Source organism: Crocodylus siamensis, chromosome 3, assembly GCF_052110815.1.
Source record: "Crocodylus siamensis isolate JL-2025a chromosome 3, ASM5211081v1, whole genome shotgun sequence".
In the NCBI taxonomy this organism is placed as follows: domain Eukaryota; kingdom Metazoa; phylum Chordata; order Crocodylia; family Crocodylidae; genus Crocodylus; species Crocodylus siamensis.
The window spans coordinates 238,550,361-238,570,348 of NC_143397.1; the positions used below are offsets into that span (position 1 = coordinate 238,550,361).

At 43.3% G+C, this 19,988-nt stretch overlaps 1 protein-coding gene across 1 annotated transcript in view; it reads right to left on the reverse strand.

Moving 5' to 3' along the window:
* Positions 1 to 19,988, reverse strand: part of SNTB1 (syntrophin beta 1) — a 198,133-nt gene that overhangs the window by 27,382 nt on the left and 150,763 nt on the right. Inside the window, exon 4 of the mRNA XM_090040573.1 lies at positions 1,261 to 1,400. Coding sequence (XP_089896699.1) covers positions 1,261 to 1,400 — 140 coding nt within the window. The remainder of the gene's footprint in view (positions 1 to 1,260; positions 1,401 to 19,988) is intronic.

Genomic DNA, 19,988 nt, shown 5'->3' on the forward strand with positions numbered 1-19,988 from the left:
AGATTTTCAAGAGCAGTTTAGACAGATTTAATGGTTTAATAGGGTGATCTTGCCCTGAGGACAGAATTGGACTAGATGACTTCATTAGGCCCCTTCTAGCCCTATTTTCCTACAAACCTAAGTATGGAACTATTTCATTCAATCCCTTCTTTCCTTCCACCTCGTTCAGTTAAACAAGTTGCGTTTCTATTATGCTTGTCCACATTCTGGACACAAAGGATAATGGAGACCAAACTCCTATCCATGCCGTAATGGTGATTTTCTCTCAGCAGGTCTCCCTGTTTTAAATTAGCAAGTAGACTACTTAACTTATTATTAAAAATGATGTAAAAATCCAAGCACTATTTGCATGTAAGTAACTAAAACAGGCAAGTTTAGGAACATTTATATAGTGATTCTACTAATTTAAGATATTTCTAGTGATTCATTAGTAGAGGTGGAGAGTCCAGGGGGGACTAATTTCAGATATTTTGAAGGGGCCTGATTTTCAGAAGCTGGTACTTACTAAAAATCAGACACTTTGAAAGGTGCCTCAGATTGAACATTCATAATCACTACTCACCACTGAAAAACCTATCCAGATTTACTTTGCATTACTGCACATGTAAAAGTACTGCATTCATTAAATTAACAATTTGAGCACATAACCCATTCACTGTTATTTATTTTAATTAAAGAGAACATTTTAGCAACACCCTTTGTGCATTCCATCCATTGAGATATTTCACCATCTGTCCCTCTGTGTTAGACGGAGCTGGATACCCCTGGGTGGGTGAGCCTCCCACCATTCAGCTGTGGAAACACTACTAGGTTTTGTGGTTCCTGCCAATAGTTGCAATGTGTGACTACATTGACCTCATGGGCAGGAATTTCAGGTGCAGTTCACATAAGCATTCAAAACATCAGATGCTTATGTCAGGCCCTTGGGCCTGCAAACTGGATTGGAAATTTCACAGACAAAAATGCAGCTTTTTTGAGATTTCCAGTACTTCTTCTTCCACTTTGCAACCAATCAAAGATTCACCTAAGCCTAACAGCCTGGCGCAGTTAAGGCATACCAGTTCTGTAGCCTGTGGCACATAATGGAATGATGTGGCTGGCACCATGCCTGATGCCACTGACTCTGCAGCCTGAATGACCAGGTCCACATTTTCACTTGGGTTAGGGTTCTTGGCAGTTTAAAGTAGGACTTGAACTCATGCCCCCAGTACTGACTCAACCACTTGCAGCAACAACTGAAATGCAAAAACATTAAGCTACCTGGTTGCTAGCAGGGGGTAGGTATGAAGAGGGCTGAACCAAGCTTCCTTCATTCGTGGCATGCTTTCATATATTAAAAGGTCCTTCTCAGTCAGGACAACTAGTGCTGGTTTCCAGTGCTTCTCATTCTCTCCTGGCACCTAAAAGAGAATACAGTTTCAATGAGATGCTGCATGTGGAAGAGTGCAAGAAGCAGGGGCTTGCACCCTGCAACTGCAGAGGCCGCCAGCATGGGCAAGTCAAGTTCTGGCTGAAAAGACTAATAAGGAAACAACAGTTTTACTATTTTGGGGCTCTGAAACTTTACCCTGATTTTTTCACTAGATGCAGCAGAATCAATTCAAGTGTAAGAAGATCAACAAATATCTGCTGCTGTCATTAATATTCAAATTTGCCTCTTTATATCCTTCACTTAGTATGGGCTATTATAAAAGTGAAACAAATGGAAGAAAAGTCAGACAGCACTGGCTTTTGTATCTAATGGGATCTGTTATCCTTCAATAAGTAGCTACAATAAATTGAAAATATACTGTAGGAAATACTCCTCAATGGGGAGGTAGGAAAGACCGGATATAATCTGGTGACCTCTCTCTCATTTCTGTCCTTATTATGAGCCTGCTCCTGCATTCATGTATGATCAAGAGTGAAATCCTGGCTCTATGGAAGTTAATGGCAAAACTCCAGTTTATTTTAATGGAGATAACGCCTTATTATCATGCACTAAAAATAGCCATATGTTGCTTTTTTATGTTAGCAAGCAACATATTCAATAGTGATTCAAGGTTCACACTCAATATTTTAGGCAAATACTAGTGATGAAATCAACTAACTGAAACTTATAATCTGTATGTTATCTCTTCCTGCAACAACATTGATAAAAATGGTTAGGTTTTATATTGACAAGAATCTCTCAAAAATGTGAATTTAATTACAAATTGTATCTCATGTTCAGATTGGACAATTTACTTTCAGTAGTCTTGGGGTATATACAGCCATTACATTTATATTGGCCTAACTAGGGTTAAGTCAATTTAAATTCCCATCTGTGAAGGTTTTCACAGGAGTTAAAATCAGGCAAAAAATGGTAAACCCAGTTTAAATTAGTTCGCCTGAATACGTGCACTAATTTAGACTGAGATCAGATTAAACTAATCTGATCTAAGAAAGGTTAACTCAACCTAAGAAAAAGGTTAACCTGATCTCATTAATGCCTGCATGCATTTGCTGCACAGCCCTAGTCCTGGGAAATCCCAGCGGCTTGCCCCAGTCCCAAGGCTGTGCTATTCCCACCCCTCAACCCTGACCACACTATTTTTAGCCCTCCAACCCCTTCCCTGCTAACAATGCAGCAACCACCCTCCTCCCTGCTCCTCCTTCCACCCCAGTTACTTACTCTAATTTCCCCATGCAGCTCCTAGAAGTGGCAAATGCATGTAAAATGGCACTCCTAGCAGCACCGAACACCTGCTGCCAGTTTAGGTGTAGGTGGCTTATTTAAATAAATCCCCTAACACCTAGACCGGGTGTGGCAAATGCTTCTTTGCACCCCAAATAAGCCGGCCTGCAGTTCCAATTCAGTATACCCCACTCCCCCTGTCCCTTCCCCCCCACTCCAAACCATGGTTCAGCCTTCTAATTAACAGGTTTTTCCCACCATGAACAGTAAAGACAGTTGGTAGCAATGTCCTGACATCACTTACATATGCTTATTTGAACACGGGTTCCATATGACAATAAAATTCAATTTGGAGAAGGAGAACTATTTTCTGTATTATTGTTACTTTGGTGCTAATTTTCCCCCAAAAAATACAGCTTCTTTTTTCAAAGGATCTCCCCCTTAAATTCATAGCTTTTAATGCAGTACCATACACACACACCCTTGGCTTCTACTCCATGATGGCTGATTTGAGGGCTGGTGACTCTCGTCTCAAAATGGCTTCCCCTCTGCAAATAAACCTCAATACTGGAGTATCTCCTTCAAATTAAAGGTAAAAATGTTATTGTGGATGTAGTCGTGAAATGAAACAATGATTCAAAACTCTTCAAAGTATGGAAGAGTTTGGCTCAGGTTCCAAAGTTCGCTGGTTAAAAGCTTGCTTTGCAGGTTGTATTTCAATTGGAACATGAGATCCCCTTGAATGACATGAAAATCAAGATCTAGAACCAAATATTGTTGCTTGGGCCATCCTTATCATCATATGAGAGAATCACGTTTTTGTGTATTGTGTTAGTTGATTAAATCTAGTGGTATTTTCAAATATGGAGTCTGATTGACATTTCCAGTGTTACTGGAGCGAATCTTAACCTGAATGTAAATATGAAAGGGTCTTAGGTTAAATGAGAATCAGACCTTTGATTTTCATGGACAAATGTAACAGGAAACCCAAACCCTCTTACTCAGGCACAACGGAAAGAGTGGCATATGTTTTTTGGAAGCCAGGTTGCAGAGACTCACAGCAGAAACAGAATTCAGAGAGCAACCTGCAAGGGATGCAAGGCCATAGGCGAATTAATGGATGGGTCAGCTGGGCCTGGGCCTGGGCCACAACCAATCAGGGCCCCCCAGGATCCTCATCAGTGGGGAAACAAAAGCTGTGGTTTTGTCTCCCTGGTGGGGAGACAAAAATGTTGCCAAGTTTAGTGCAGGGACTTTGCTTTTGCTTTCCTGCGAGCTAGATGTAGGGCCCCTTCACCAATGGGGTTGGGGGGCAGGATTGGGACTGGGCCAGGCCAGGAGTGCTGCACTGTGCCTGGGGGCAGGGGCTGGGCAAGGCGTGCCGTGCCATGCCATGCCTCAGTGGGGGGTGGGGGGGGAAGGTGGTGTACTGCATCCCTGCAGGCAGTTGGACTGTGGTGCTGGAGGGGCTTTGGGGGGGGTACAGCCCTCCCAAAATTAATCTTAGCCCCTCCCATAGCTACCTGCCCACAGAGGTGTGGTGCTCCCAGCCCAGCCCTGCGCATCTATGCGGCCACATGGGACACAGCTGGGTACAGAAGGAGAGAGTGAGGAGGACAGGCCCAAAACAGGGCAGATGGGGAACTGGCAGCAAAGTGTGGGCAGGGCTAAGAGGGCAGTAAGAAAGCCATGATAACAGCCTCCCTCCAAATACATTGTTTACCATGACAGGTGAGAAAAAGGAGGTAGAGTAGGTTGGGGTTACAGTGACCACCTGTCCCTAATTAGGCAGGACATTCCTGCAATGGGGACCTCATGTCCTGGTCTCAGACTGCATGACTGTGGGACAGTGGGTTTCCCCTTGCGAACTGGCAGTGTTCCAGCCTGCAAGGGGCCACTAGGAGTGGGAGGCAGGGGGTGCCACATGTTCACCCACACGCATGCACATGTCTGGAAACAGCCAGGCACCCAGGGGACCAGCTCCCTACAGGTAAGTTTATTAGGGGGGAAGGATAAGGAAGACTGGAGGGGGCAGCAGATTGAGACCCCCATGGTGAGGCAGGGAATGGATCAGGGGATGGGTACTCTGCCCAGTCAGGGCATGAAGCAGGATGGAGCCATGGGTGGCTAGTCCAGGGGGTGGGGGGCATGTGCCTCCCCCAGATTTGTGTGCGGGGTGGGGGAGGATGAAGGCTGCCTGCTGTGGGATCAGGGCTCCCCAACCTGCTACCCTGCCCCCGGGGGCCTGTCACTGGCTGCGCTATCTTGGCATGGCACCCCCTGCCCTCCTGGCAGCAATGTGGGTAGTGGCAGTGTTGAGCTGTGCTTCCTGCTGCTGCCAGGTAGGCAGGAGGTACACAGCTGGTGCAGGGCTCCTGATGGAAAGGCAGCATGGCAGGGAGCCCTGAGCCCACAATGGGCAGCCTGCATCCATCCCCCACTCTACTTGCTTGGTTCTGGTCTGGCTGTGCTGGCAGTGGTGGCAATGGCGGGGAAAGGCTGGGGAAGGCAGGCCCTTTTGAAAAGGTGGTCACCCTAGCTGGGGTAGGACTGACAAGTAAGGGCAAGGAGAAAAGCCCAGCCTTGTCACAAGTTCACCAAATTTTTTCTTCTTTCCAGATGAAGATATTGTATGACATTTATATTAGATAATATTATATGACAGTGTGTTCACAACTGTACCACACTGTTGCAAAGGTTGCAGAAAAATACTAGGTATCAAACTCAGTGAAATTAAAACAAACACTGAAATTCACTAGAGTCTTCAAGAATTCCTTATCTTTGAAACTGAGTGGAAAAAAAAAAGATAGAAATGGATGGAATAAATTTTTTAGGATGACGCCAAGACATCTGCCATGGAAATGTCCCACTGGGTAAACTGGAAACACATAAAAGGCACTGACCGAAAAAATCCCTCCATCCAAAAAATACTTGAGAAAGGAAAACCTCTGGGGACTTAATACAGAGGACATGCAAAACCCAGCCCAGGAAAGACAGGAATGACAGAGCCGTGTGCAAGGAGCCTTTGATGTTACAGGACAGAACCAGAATCAGACTCTGCTTGAACTGGCAACTTTAGAGACCAGCCAGGAACCTGTAAGGTCCCCAAGCCTGCAGAGAGGCTCACAACTCCAGCACCCAAATCCCACAAATTTGCCCAAGTTTGGATTCAGTCAGATTTCAGATTCAGATCATCTCTTAAAAAAAACAAACCCCCCAAATGAAGCATGTTTCCCACTCAAATTAAATGTATCAATTTTTAGGCTCCTTTAGAAGTAGTTAGTCATTCATGACTCCATTTTAATTAAAAGGTAAAGCAGCCTAAACTGATTCAAGGTTCATCAGTGAATTGTTTTGAGAAGACCCTTTATAGTTATTTATAATTTTCTTGCTGTGATAGTCTCTTGAGATGCAACATCTCATTTTCATGTTGGTCCCTGGATGCAACAGCCATATAATTAATCCAGTCACGCAAGCGTACAAATCTCAAAGCATTCATATAAAAGTGGAAAACACAAACTCGCCAATCATCAAGATAGCGTCATCAACCAATTAACCACAGGTATTAACAAAATACACTACACCATGGTTGTCCAGCTACCATGAGGACAGGAGCCACATGCCCCGCGAGTGAGCCACAGTCACCCAAGCTGCACAGCCCATGGATGCCCTTTCCCCACCACACTGCTTCACTGTGGGCCTGTACCTCCCCCCCCAATGCGCTTCTGTGTGGACTCATCTGGTGCACCACAAGCCCATGACCCCTCCCAGCCTGCCACTGCATGCCCGCAGCCCCCTTCTACACCATGCCGGTGCATTCCCCACTGCACTGCACCCCTGCGATCCTTCCCCCAGTGTTGCACCATGTGCCCGAGGCCCCCCCACTGTGCACCACAGCCTCATCCTCAGCTCCCCACACTGCTGTGCAGCACCACCGCCTGGGGCAGGCGGAAAGCGGATGCTGGAGGAGGGAGGCAGAGCCCAGAGACTCTGGCTCCTTTTGCAGCAGGAGAGAGGGGGAAGTAGCAGCTGGGCAGGAGCCTGGGAACTGTGGTTTAACCCCTCACAGGCCTGATGTGGTCAGTGGGCTGCCAGTTGAACAGCCTGACATTTGTAAATCCTGCCATTTAATTTTTAATGACTGGCAACCCCTGCTTAGTGCTCTTAATTGATTCCCCCCAAAAAACGAGCATTAAGCAGAAATAGTATTTAGCAAAACCAAGTTTTTGATGAACCAAGATGGCAACCATGAGCATTATAACAAAACCCGCTGAGCACTAAGTGGAATCAGGTACAAATGTAAAATGAGCGCTATGGTGAAATAGTGCTAAGCGAAACAACGTTAAGCGCGGGTTGCCTGTAAAATGTGAACAGAAGAATATTCACCCCTTGTAAGTAAATGGAGTACAGCTCATGCAGAGCAGGTAAAATGTTTGCTTTCACCATGAGGCTGTTAAAATAGTCCCCAAAACAAACTAGTAATATTGTTCATTTTTGCCTTTACAAAACTAGAAGAGGAACTGGAAGACAAACATGCATTATAGGTTTAAATGTTGGAAGTGTCCTATTAACTCAGCATGAACAATGGTATATATAAGTTAAATTAATTTAGATTAAAATATAGTATGCTTGAGCCAGAGACTTCACCAGGCATTTTGGCACCTGGTACAGGTCATGTGCAGAGTGCCACCCTACATGCTATGACCCAACATTACTTATATTTGCTTTGCCACCTACCATGCAAGGGTACCTGATGTCACTGCACCGCTGGCACCACCCTTGCTATGGTACTAGCTCAATTCCTATCTACCCTTACACAGTTTTGCAGTGATTGGACATAAAGTTAGTTCTTCCATTATGCTGAGCAAAAGGGTTTCTTTAGGTAAACTCCGTTGTCAATTCTAATCTCTTCAGATAGGGACAAAGGTGTGATCCAATAACCACCAACTCTCAACGTCCAACAGAACTAGCACCATGCAGATCGACCTCCTGTTATGAAGCATCAGTTATAGCAGTGCCTCCACATCACCTCTCCCTTTACCAAGGGCTGTGCTGTAACAAAGTCCCTAAGAACTTTCTCCTGCACTAAAGTACACGTGTAAGTCATGTGAGTTGTCCTCCTGGTTTCATTGGGACTATCTGCATGCGCAGACATTGTAACTTGTAGGTCTGGGCCTAAAAGTATAATAACTCTTCTCTCCCACCCAATCTAGAACAAACATAAACCAGTATTTCAAAGGGTATTTTCCACTATTACAGGGGAAAATGTCTTTTGAAACACAACATACCTTTACTACCTTTTCAATTTTTGCTGATATAATTTGAGTCGCACAGCTAACTGGTGTAAAGGGAGATGATTTGAAGGGATGGTTTAGTAAATCTGTACCTCCATCAGCTCTGGCCTCTTATTCTTTCATCCTCCAGGTTATTTTATGTTCTGGTGAGTCTTTTTCTTTTTAAATTTGAGTTATTTCTCTATTTCAGGTTGTCAGGAACAGATGAAAGCATACTTTTAATCTGTGAGGCTCACAGATAATTAAATTAAAGTCCTTGGACTATTTTAGAAAGCTATTTTATATTTTCATTAACTCAAAAGGGCCATTTCAATTACTTTCCCTGTTTGGTAAACAAATTATCTATTACCAGCAGACTTCATTTCAGCAAACATCCAAGATGTGGCCTTTAAGAGGACTATTGTTATGGCAGCAGGTTACCTTTACAGAAAGTGGTTTAGAAAAGCCAGAGGTTGTGGTATTACTTCATCGGGAACCCAAGGTGAAATAAGAAAAAGAACTTTCTGAAAACTTTCTTTCAAGTAACTTCGTTAGATGCTGGCATATATTCTACTGCAGGGTTTGGTTTTTTTCTCCTTTTCTTTGCTTTCTGATGAACAATTCCATCCACATTCAGAACAAATTTGATTCACTGACAGAAAGCTGCCTGTCACTTCTTGAAAGCAACAGCTGCGGCTGGACAGTATTTAGATGGCTGAAGCAAAATGATTGCAACACAGAAGGTCTAGCAAGGTAAATCATGCCAAGCAATGTTCATATTCACAGAAGCCAATTTGATTCAAGGTAAATTTCAGTACAAGAGTGGGTGGAACAGACAGCCATAAGCAGGGACAGATATTAACACCTCCCACGCAACACAAGTAAGGGTTGCATTTTACTTCTGAACTTTGTAGTTTTAAACAGGAAATCATCTGAGCAATGTTTACAGAGAAAACTAATAAAAACGTGTCTTTTTTTCATCCCTCTCTGTTCCTGATCCCAATGGCAGCACAAAGAAGGCTTGTTCCATTATCAGATTTGGATTATAGTCAATGCAGACAAAATTCCCCAAAGGGCACAATATTATATCCTGTGAGTATCTAACAAGAATAAGTGATGCAAAAAAAATGTGATTACACATGCACATCTGCAATGCTGATTTCTGTGCTGACAGCGTGAACCGAGAGGCAGATACCAGGGATGGGAGCCTAAACAAATGTGCCAAGTGTCACAAATATCAGCAGCATTCAAATCTTGGCAAATACCCCAAGTGGAGCCAGGAGACATTCAGGAAAGGAACACAGGGAAAATGACACTGGTGACTAGAAATGGGAACAGGTATGTGCAGAGGGCATAAACCTATTATTTAGATTTATTTAAAAAATCATTAACTTTGGACTCGTCAAGCAAAATTGGCATTCAGTCAGGTCACTGCTGGATCCTCCTAATTACACTTGATACTCTGGTGCAGGGTGCGGTTTACATCAGTAACTTACGACGTGCATGCAAGGGGTGTGCACAGGTATAGCTATATCTACCCTATATTAGATATACTATATATACAGGGTTGCACATATTATGAGTCATTCTCCTGGGGGTAGAAAGGTCTTTTCAAAGAGAAAGTTTTGCAGCATTTCTTGCTGGGTCCTATACCATTTTGGAGAGTCTATATATGCACACCTCACCTGTTTGATACTGGGGACTGTCAGGGTGAAAATTATGCTTTGAAAGTCGGATGGCTAAAACAGAAGAAATGCTTGCACCTGATAATGCTAGCAGTGGAAACTGTCATTATTAACCATTTAGAGTGAGAAGGCTTTGGAGTGCACACAACGTGGAACCAAGTAGCCAGTAAGCTCCTGTAGGAGCTGGGGGGGCAGCACTAGTCACAGAACCTAAGCAGCTGAACTTCAGTGAGCTCTCAGAGGGATGAAAGAACAAGAATAGAGTTTGTCTAGGACCCTAGAGCAAAAAGTGGTGCCTGGCTTCTTTCCAGGGCACTTCCCCTTACCAGGGGGTAAGAGCATGCACACAGACATTTGCCACAGAGCAGTTGATGGACCATAAAGCCCTTTCTTATTTTATACTTGAGGTTTTTTTGTATGCTAGCTTGAATGAGGCATGCAAGTGAAGATAAGGCTTGTATGTTAAGGGTAAATCTGCCACTGCCACATGCCTGTTCAAGAACTATTTTAATCTGGCCCAGTGTTTACCCAACTGTGGGAAAAAGTAATAATCAAGACATAGCAATCATAGGAAAGTAGGGCTAGAAGGGACTTCACAAGGCCATCTCGTCCTGCCCTGCTCAAGGCAAAATCATCCTTGACCAAACCATCCCAGCCAAGTGTCTGTTTAACCTGTTCTTGAAATCTTCCAGGGATGGAGATTTGAAAATTTCTCTAGGGAGCCTGTTCCAGTGCTTGACCACCTGAATAGTACGAAAGTTCCTCCTAATCTAAAACCTAAATTTCCCCTCTTGCAGCTTGAGGCCATTGCTCCTAGTCCTGTCCCCTACAGCTATAGAGAAAAGCCCATCTCCAACCCCTCTGTACTCACCCTTTAAGTATTTGAAAACTGTTATTATACCCCCCTCAGTTTTCTCCAAACTAAATAACTCTCATTCTTTCAGCCTTTCTTCATAAGTTATGCCTTCTATGCCCGTAATCATTTTTGGTGCTCTCCGTTGTAATTCTTTCCAAACTGTCCACACCCTTAAAGCGGGGCCCCAAAACAGAACACAGTTCTTCAGGAGACTGCCAAATTACCAGTGCCAAATAGAGTGGGAGAATCACTTCTCTTAATTTGCAGGTGACAACTCAGAATGCTGTTGGCTTTTTTTGCAACAAAAACACGCTGTTGGGTCATATCCAATGTGTGGGGTACTATAACCTTGAGGTCCTTCTCCGCAGTACTGCAACCACTCATTCCCCAGTCAGTATTCATGCAAGCAGTAATTCTGCTTCAAGTTGCACTTGTCCTTGTTGAATCTCATCTGATTAATTGTGGAACATTTCTCTAGTCTATCCAGGTCACTCTGGATCTCAGCCCTGCCCTTCAGAGTATCTGTACCTCCACCTAACTTGGTGTCTTCCACAAATTTGCTAAGCAGACACTTGATCCCATCATCCAAATCATTAATGAAGATATTAAACAGATATTAGTACCAGACCCTGAACAGACCCTTGGAGAACCCCACTTGATACCTCCTCGCAACTAGCCATTGAGGACTACTAGTTGAGTACGATGATCCAACCAGTTATGTATCCACCTTACTTTCATCTGGTCTGTTGCTCCTTAGCTTGTTAATGAGAATGTCATGAGAGACAGTGTCAAAAGCCTTGCTAAGTTGAGGTATATCACATCCACTGCTCTCCCCACACCCATAGAGACTGTCACCTTATCATAGAAAAAAATCAGGTTGATCAGGCATGACTTGCTCTTGGTGAATCCATGCTGGCTGTCCCTAATCACCTCATTCTCCTCTAAGTGCTTCACAGTTGATTCCTTGAGGATCTACTCCATGGTATTTCCAGGTATAGAGGTCAGGGTGACTGGCCTGTAATTCCCATGATCCCCCTTCTTCCCTTTCTTAAAGATGGGCACTATGTTTGCCCTTTTCCAGTCATCTGGAACCTCACCCAACCTCCACACATTCTAAAAGAGGATAGCCAGTGGCTTCAGTGCTCTGAAATTATCTTAAGACAATTCTTTGAGTACCCTTGGGTGCATCTCATCTGGCCTAGCTGACTTGAAAGCTTTTAGCTTCTCTAAGTAATCCCTAACCTATTCTGCCTTTATTCTATATGTAGTTTGTCTCCTTCCCAATCTTTGCTGCAATTCGTATTTGTCGTTTGGTAGCTGCCCCTATTTGTGTAGACTGAAGTAAAAACAGGCATTAAATACTTTGGCCTTCTCTGAATCATCCATAACTATATTGCCTTCTGCATTCAGTAAGGGATCTATGGTTCCTCTGTTCTTCCTCTTACTTTTGACATACTTGTAGAATCCCTTTTTATTGCCTCCTATGTCCCTTGCCAGCTGTATCTCAAATGGTGCCTTGGCCTTCCTAATTTCCTTCCTGCATGCCTATGTGATGCTCTTATACTCTTTCCTAATACTACAACCAAGTTCCTGCTCTTTATAGGACTCCTTCTCGAGTTTCAGCTCCCTAGAGAGATAACTGTCTAGCAAAAGCTGGTCTCCTGTTGTACTTCCCATTCTTATGTTGCACTTGGATAGATTGCTCCTGCACCCTTATAGAGCTTTCTTAAAGTACAGTCAGCTCTCCTGATCTCTTTTTCCCCCTCAGACTTGCCTCCCAGGGAATCCTGTCCATCTAATATGAGAGTTTGACCAGGACGTCAGTGGCCAAGCCTGCAGTAAGCTACTAGGAGCAACTGGGGGGCAGAAAAGTGACAGGATAGATTACCCAAGTGTTGGGTTGGAGTCTGGACAGGAAGGGTGGTGAACACAGGGAACAAATTCCAGGAGAGCAGAGAGGGGAGATCTGAGAAACACAGACAGGGAAACAAGCCAAGATCAGAAACCAGGGCCCAGAGAGCTGGTTTCAAGTTCCAGGAGAGATCTGAGATCAGGAAAAGCCAAAGCCAATTCAAGAGCCAGAAGAACCAGAGAGAGAGAGCACAGTGAAGGTGAGGCTTGCCAGAACAGACTGAGGCTGCAGCCTGAGACTGCAGATGTGCTTAAAAGGGGTGAGGCACTTTCAGCAGCCAATCTATGTGCAGAGAACTGAGGCAGTCAGTCACATTAGCCAGGGATCAGGGGCAGGTGTGATAACTCAAGTGCTTGGTCTAGCTGGGCATGCTTGATCAGAGGCCCTGATACTTGTTCCCTTAGTTTGTTAAAATTGTTTTTCCTGAAGTCCAATGTCCTTATTCTTATTCTGCTGCTCTCCTTCCTTCCTCCCCTTAGGTTTTGAACTCTGTCATTTCACAGTCACTGTTACCCAAGTTACATTCCACCTTCACATTCTCAACCAATGCAGGACACGATAAAGCACTAGTTCACTTGAAAATGTTTTTTTTTAAATTCCCAAGATATAAGAAAGCTATCCTTTACATCAAGGACTATTAAACAGGTTAAATTCTGCACCTTATCTCCTAAAGCTGACTTGTGGATGGGATTAGATGCAGAAACCATAGACATTTGGACAAGTAACTTTCTTCTCATCCATGGGCTAATTACATAGGAAAAGGATCAAGGTTAATCCACTTGACTGGGATAGTTTAGTTAGGGATGATCTTGCTTTGAGGAGGGACTACATGACCTTCTGAAGCCCCTTCCAACCCTACTTTTCTAAGTTTCTTTTAAAGACAAACCATAAATTCAAACCCATGCCACCACTGATTCATTTACTTCAATTTAAATCTCAATTCTATTGATAGACTAGGCTCTATATTAAATCATAAATCAGTACCTATGCCCCCAGCCATCATGTTTTCTTTTTCAATTTAGTAGAGAAATGGAAGCCGCTAAGACCAGGAACACTCTGTCAATCAAGCCAAACCAAAACTGAACGCTGTTGGTGGAGTTTCAATTTGAAAACAGCTTGCAGTTTTAAGCAATGGCTCAAGCAAATGTAAAATGTCATTCAAAATGACTGTATACTGAAGGATAGGTAATCATCAGTATCTAAGCTAAAACTTACTGGCTTAAATTTGTCTCAAGTTTTATTCTTCTTTCTATTTTGCATCATCTTTTCTAATATTCAGTCTCAGAAAAACGATGGCTTATTGTGACTTGTACCTTTTCACATTGACAGAGTTGACTGTAATACTTGAGGGTCATTACAAATCACAAGTGCTGGAACAAAAAATAGCAGGGAACAGCACAGACAGAACAAGTTGTTTCTTTGTCATTGTTACGATGTTTTCTCAAGGACTGCAGTCCCAAACACAATGATTTGTGTGACTTCACTCAGCATCAATCCAGTTACAGCAGAGCTTCTCAGCCAGAGTGCCATGGCACCCTGGGATGTTTTGAGATCCTTTTAAAGGTATCACTCAATATTAGTACTGCTAGGTGTGCAAACAACTACACACGCTTTACAAGGAAAACCCAGAGATTTCAGACAGGAATCCACATCATCAGAAATTTTCTGACCTGTTGTGCTCTGAGTTCCTTTCAACAGAAGAACTGCTCTACTATTTTCCATAGTAAAAACAAATGAGATTAGCTTTTGAAATGGGTTGCCAGTAAATTTGGAAAAGTTACAGAGGGCTTCTTTGAGTCTAAAAAGTTTGAGACTCAAGGAATTGAAGAAATCAAACCTACCACCAAAGTCAGTATAATACTGGTACAAAATGAATTACTCCCCAAAACTGCTGCTAAAATCTTTGTGCTGTGTTAAACCATGCCTCTTCAATATCCCACATACTTAACAGGAAAAAAATTGAAAGCATGAGATTAAATTATGAGAGCTGTCAACACTGGACTAAGAACTGTCTCCGTTTCTACATCTCATTCAAAAGGCATCACCTAATGTAACCCTTGGCTTCATGTGTGTTCAGATTCAAGCATTCCACCCACTAAGTCAACACCATGACATCTAGGTTTTTTTAGTGACATCATTTTCTAGGTCTGAGGCTGATGCTGCTTGGTTTATGAATTATGACAAGATCACAGACCAAAAGGCCATGGCTACATTTAAAAAAATTAACCCATTATCTACGACAAAAATGCAACAAATACTGAAAGGCAAGTACTAATAAGAATTAGTAATATTCAACCTAGGTGAATTGCTGGGATGAGAATAAGGACTCTTCTTTTGTTTGGAAGCTATCTATCCTGAGTTTTAAATAAGCTACACACAGTAAAAATGAATTTAGTGCAGTGCTGTGTTATTTCATCCAGATTATTAAATAACAGATTATCAGGGCTGTCAATCTTTAGACCCAAACCCCACGAATATCAACAAATTTCATGGTATAAGCATCTAATTTTGAAAGTTCATGCTTTTAACCTATGTTTTAATCCTCTGCTTTTCACACTTTTGCTGTATGACTATAGCATTTAATTTTCAGAAAGGACATTCTTACTGAGTACTGATCATCTCTCTGGTAAAATGCTGTAGAGGAATAAAATGAAGTCAATTTCCTGAACTTGTCTAAACAAATTACATGCTATAGCATTTCATTCCTGGGCCTGAGGAACTAAGGTTTCCCATTTAAGTTTAGAAATCATCCCTGACACATGTAATTAATCGTTTCCTAGTAATTACATCACAACTTTTATTTCTGTCTCTGCAAAAACACTCATTTTCAAGGGGTTGGGGTGGTATGGACACTAAGGCATACAGTTGACAGCCCAGAGGTCACAAGTTAGAGGCTGTAGCAGAAGCGCTCACAGCATGGCCCTGTTAGATCCCAGCAAAACTGAATTCTCCTAAATATCTTGTCATAACAACATGGAAAGGATGGAGACAGTAATGTGCTTTATGGAATGAGATGCATATGATCTTATAATCAAGCTGCTTGCATTAGTAGTTGAATCTTTCCAGCAAATTATACTACAGCGTGAATATCAGCTGGTTACAGAAAGAAATACTGTAACTACAGCAGTCTGAAGATCAACTTTCAAATCACATCAACATGAAAGACAGATGGGGCTGTGTGTCTGAGAATCATCATACAGTAATGTCATAGGCCAAATTCTATGTTCTGTATTCAAAGTTCCCATTTAAGTCTTTTTAGTAAAGACTTCTTACAATTCTACTTTTGTCACAAAAAATATTACAGCTTTGCTGATTTTTTTGTCTAGACTGTATGGACCTGAACATCTTACATACTTTATTATATATCTAGACTAACAGCACTGAATGACAAAAGTGTGAAACTATGCGACTAAAGAATCAGACACTAAATATTTCGCTTCCTAATGTGTCTTAGGCATCAGTCACTGCCTGCCTTTGGATGGTCTAGCTTTTCTAAAGCTCATTTAGAAGTGCAGAGAACAGAACTCCACTCCATATTCCAATATCAAAGCTGTTTTTATAAATGCAGGTCCCCTTATTGGCTTTTTTCAGTTCTCTTAACCATATGTTAACTATTCAGGCACAATTAAGTTTTTGACAGAAAACGAGCTCTCATTTTATTCATTTTGCAATTAATTAACTCAATTCTATTACTAGAATATGCTGAACATAAAAGCTAGCTTGGCACAGCTTTTGTTTTTCTGATGTTTGTGCTTAAAACTAAACATAGCTAGGGATGGTCTGCTTGACGCTACTGATCAAAGAAAACTGCTTAGAGATTTGTTTTAGAAATAATAGGCAAAGAAACAGACTGACCCACCCCTAGGAACTGGTAGGGATCAGCACTAAAAGGTCCCAGCCCTCCCATCTCACAAATATGCCTCACTAAGAAATCGCTGATTAATTATGGGTGGAAATGGATCAAATCCTAAATCAAAGATTTGTATGTGGGGCAGCAAGGAATGGGATTTAAAAGACAGAAATGGAAGTGAAGGGGAAGAATAAGAAGTAACCCAGCATTTCCTAGAGTTAACTTGAAAAATACCAGTTCTGATTCTGATTGTATTTACATTAGTCTAATTTCACTGCCTTCAAGAGTTACTTCTAAACAAAAGTAAGTTGAGATCAGGCAACCATACCCTAAACTGGTGTCACCAAGTCCCTTTCAACCCTAAACTTGTGTGAATCTGTGAATACAGACATCTCTGAGCTAGGTGGGACCCTTCTTGCCTTTCCTTTTTTTGTGACAGTCTGTAAAGTTACTGGTGCTGCAATCTATAAATCAGCCTACTTTTCATATCGATTTTTTTGATCGCAAGTCATTCAGGGTTACAGCTGCCTAACAGTCATCAGATGGGGCCTGATCCTTTTTCAGAATTGCTCATGCCTTTGGACACAATCCTAAACCTACATCCCATTCCTGCTGCCTGTTAACATTCAAGCAGCTGTTAAAAGCTGTTTGCACAGAACAAGAAACTAACTTCTCTAGGCTAATGGAAAGCAACGTGTGGGACTGATGACAACACACAGCCCTGGTTTCTAATAAAAAAAAAATAAGACAGTAAAACTAAAACTCCTTTCTTTGAGATAACCTTGCAGAAATGAAGAATTGAGGGCCTAAGGTTTGAAAAGTTTAGACAGGTTCAGATGTGGACTGGCTTCTCTCCAACAGTGAGCTCTGTCACAACTGTCCAGAAACCTGAGTTTTTTATAGACCTATAACAGTCAACAGTCTCCCTGGTGCTGGCTGGGTATTGGTGTCAAACCCCTTCCTCAGTCTCTCCATCTCAAGATAACTCAATTTCCTTCCTTCACTGCCCTCTACTCACCACTACCCTCTCTTTAACACCTCCTCTGCCTCTGTCTCCCAATTACTCTCGCCCCCACAAAATAAGAATGGAACGGATTAATAATAATAAATAATCATCATTGACAACCCCTCAGAGTCAAGGATGATTGTCTTCTATGATTGCTTTACTCGTGGGTGTGAAGCTGGCTGACGAGGCCAATCCAGGATCAACAGGTTCTGCTGCAACATGTGTTTCTGTGCGGGGCAGGGGTAGAGGGGGTGGCTCCAGGTTTCTGATTTGCTCCATGACATGCTGTTTCTATCACTCCCACTTTTCCATCTCCTGTTGTCGTTATGAAGTTTCAAAGTACTGTGATCCTTGCAGCAGACTCTTCCATTTGGGGTGGTCCTGGTGATACTCTCCCATGAGTTGATATTGATGTTGCATTTTTGCAAGCTGGCCTTGAAAACATCCTTGAGGCACTTTCTCTGCCTTTCTCTTGAGCATACACCTCAACTGAAATGGGAGAATAAAACTTGTTTCAGGAGTCTGGAGTTGGGCATCCAGATGACATGGCCAGCCCAGTGAAGTTGATGTTGGATGATCATTATCTCAATGCCTGTGGTGTTTGCCTGTGAGAAGACGCTAACATCAGCGTGCCTGTCTTCCCACTGGATTCAAAGGACCTTCCGCAGGCAGCACTGATGGCTTGAGGTGTCTCCTGTACATTATCCATGTCTCAGCTCCATTACGTCAGGTTCGGATCACAACTGTTTGATAAACCATGAGCTTGGTTTCAGATCTGATATCGTAATCTTCAAACACCTGTTTCCTCAGGCGTCTGAAGGCTGCACTTGCACGCTTGAGGTGATGTTGGATTTCTTCATCTATGTCAACCTTCTGTGAGAGACAGTTTTGGAGGTATGGGAAATATTCAACGTTCTCCAGAGTCTCCCTGTGAATCTGAATTACTAAAGCTGGGGATTGCTCATTGTTGATGAAGGACCTTAGTCTTTTAAATGTTAAGCATCAGTCCCATTTTCTTGTATGCCTCAGCAAAGATATCAATGATTTCCTGAAGATCTGCTTCTGAGCGAGCACACACTACAGCATCAACAACGTACTGAGGTTTGGGGTACCCTGGGTTTTGGCTTGGAGTCAGCTGAAATTAAACAGCTTACCATTCATTTGGTAGTTTAGCTCTACTCTGCCTGGTAGTTTGTTGGTAGTCACATGTAGCTTTATGGTAAGAAATATTGAGAAGAGTGTTGGAGTGAAGATGCAGCCTTGCTTAACTCTAGTCTTAACCTCAAAGAGCACTTTTACACATGCTCCAACGCGTTCTGATTAGAGGGTGTCAGAGCAGATGCAATTAATTGAGTCTGCTGGAGCTTTCTAATCAAAAGGCCCCAGTGTGCTGCTGCATCTTGTGTATTCAATGTCCCCACGTTTCAAGATGGTAGTGGGGGGCGCTTTTACTAATGCTTGTTGAGCGAGCTTTAAGCAGCCCCCACCGCCATTTTGAAACACAAAACACTATGGGTGTTTTAATTAGAGCCACTTTAACACATCCCTTCCCCAACCCTGGAGCTCAAAGAGATCTGTCACAGATCTGTTACTGTGAACCACAGCTCGTACACCATCATGGAGCAGGCAAAGAATGGTGATGATTTTGGTGGGCACTCATACCTCAGAAGGACCCTTCATAAGGCTTCTCAGTTAACAGAGTCAAAGGCTTTCATGAGGTCAAAGGCCATATAGAGATTTATGTTGTTCCCACTATTTTTCCTGCAGCTGCTGAGCAGCGAAGATCATGTTGTTCGATGGTCATGCCTCTTGATGCCATAAATCAGGAGTGGGCAATTATTTGGTCCCAAGAGCCATATAGGGTATTTTGATAAGCTGGCACAGGCTGAGTCAGTACCCCTACCTGCAACAGCTCACCAGGTGGCTCCTGCCCCAGTGTGCAGGGCTCCAGCTCCAACTCCTAGCTGCCTTCCACCCACTCTGCCAGCCTGGAGATGGCTGTGCATCGTGTTGGGCAGGTGAAACAGGTGGAAGGCAGCCAGGAGCTGGAGCCAGAGCTCACATGTTGAAGGAGGAGCCGACCGGCTGAAGCTCCCCCCCACTCAGAGCGGAACAGCATGGGCAGGAGCAGGAGGAGGGGCAACTGCTGGAGGCAAGGGGAGCAGAGCAGTACCCAGCTGGCTGCAGCTGCACAGAAACAGCCCTGCTGGAAGCTACATACACTGTTCAGGCCCAAGTGAGAGCATGTTGTGGCCTGCTCGGCAGGACCAGGTGGGGCTCTGCCCCATGCAGAGTGCCACAGAGGACAGCCACAGGCGAGATCCAATCAGTTCATGTGCCGGATCCTGCCCACAGGCTGTATTTTTCCACCTCTGCCCTAAACTGACACCACGATTTTGAGAGGAGCTCTTCAGCAAGTGGAAGCAGATGGTTCAGGAGCATTCTCGCAATGATCTTTCTTGTGGTGGACAGCAAGGTGATCCCTCTGTAATTTCCACCATCAGACTTATCTCTTTTCTTGAAGACTATCATGATCGTGGCATCCCTGAGGTCATCTGGGATTTTCTCATCATTCCAAGTCCTTAAGAGGAGGGCATGTAGCTATTATGTAAACTCCTCCCTCACACTTGAAAATCTGGCAGGAAGTCCATCTGTTCGAGATACCTTGTTCTTCCTTTGCTTGATGGCTTTCCTCACCTAGTCAAGGGTTGAAGGGATTCTGAGATGGAACTGAGAACATTCTCATCAAC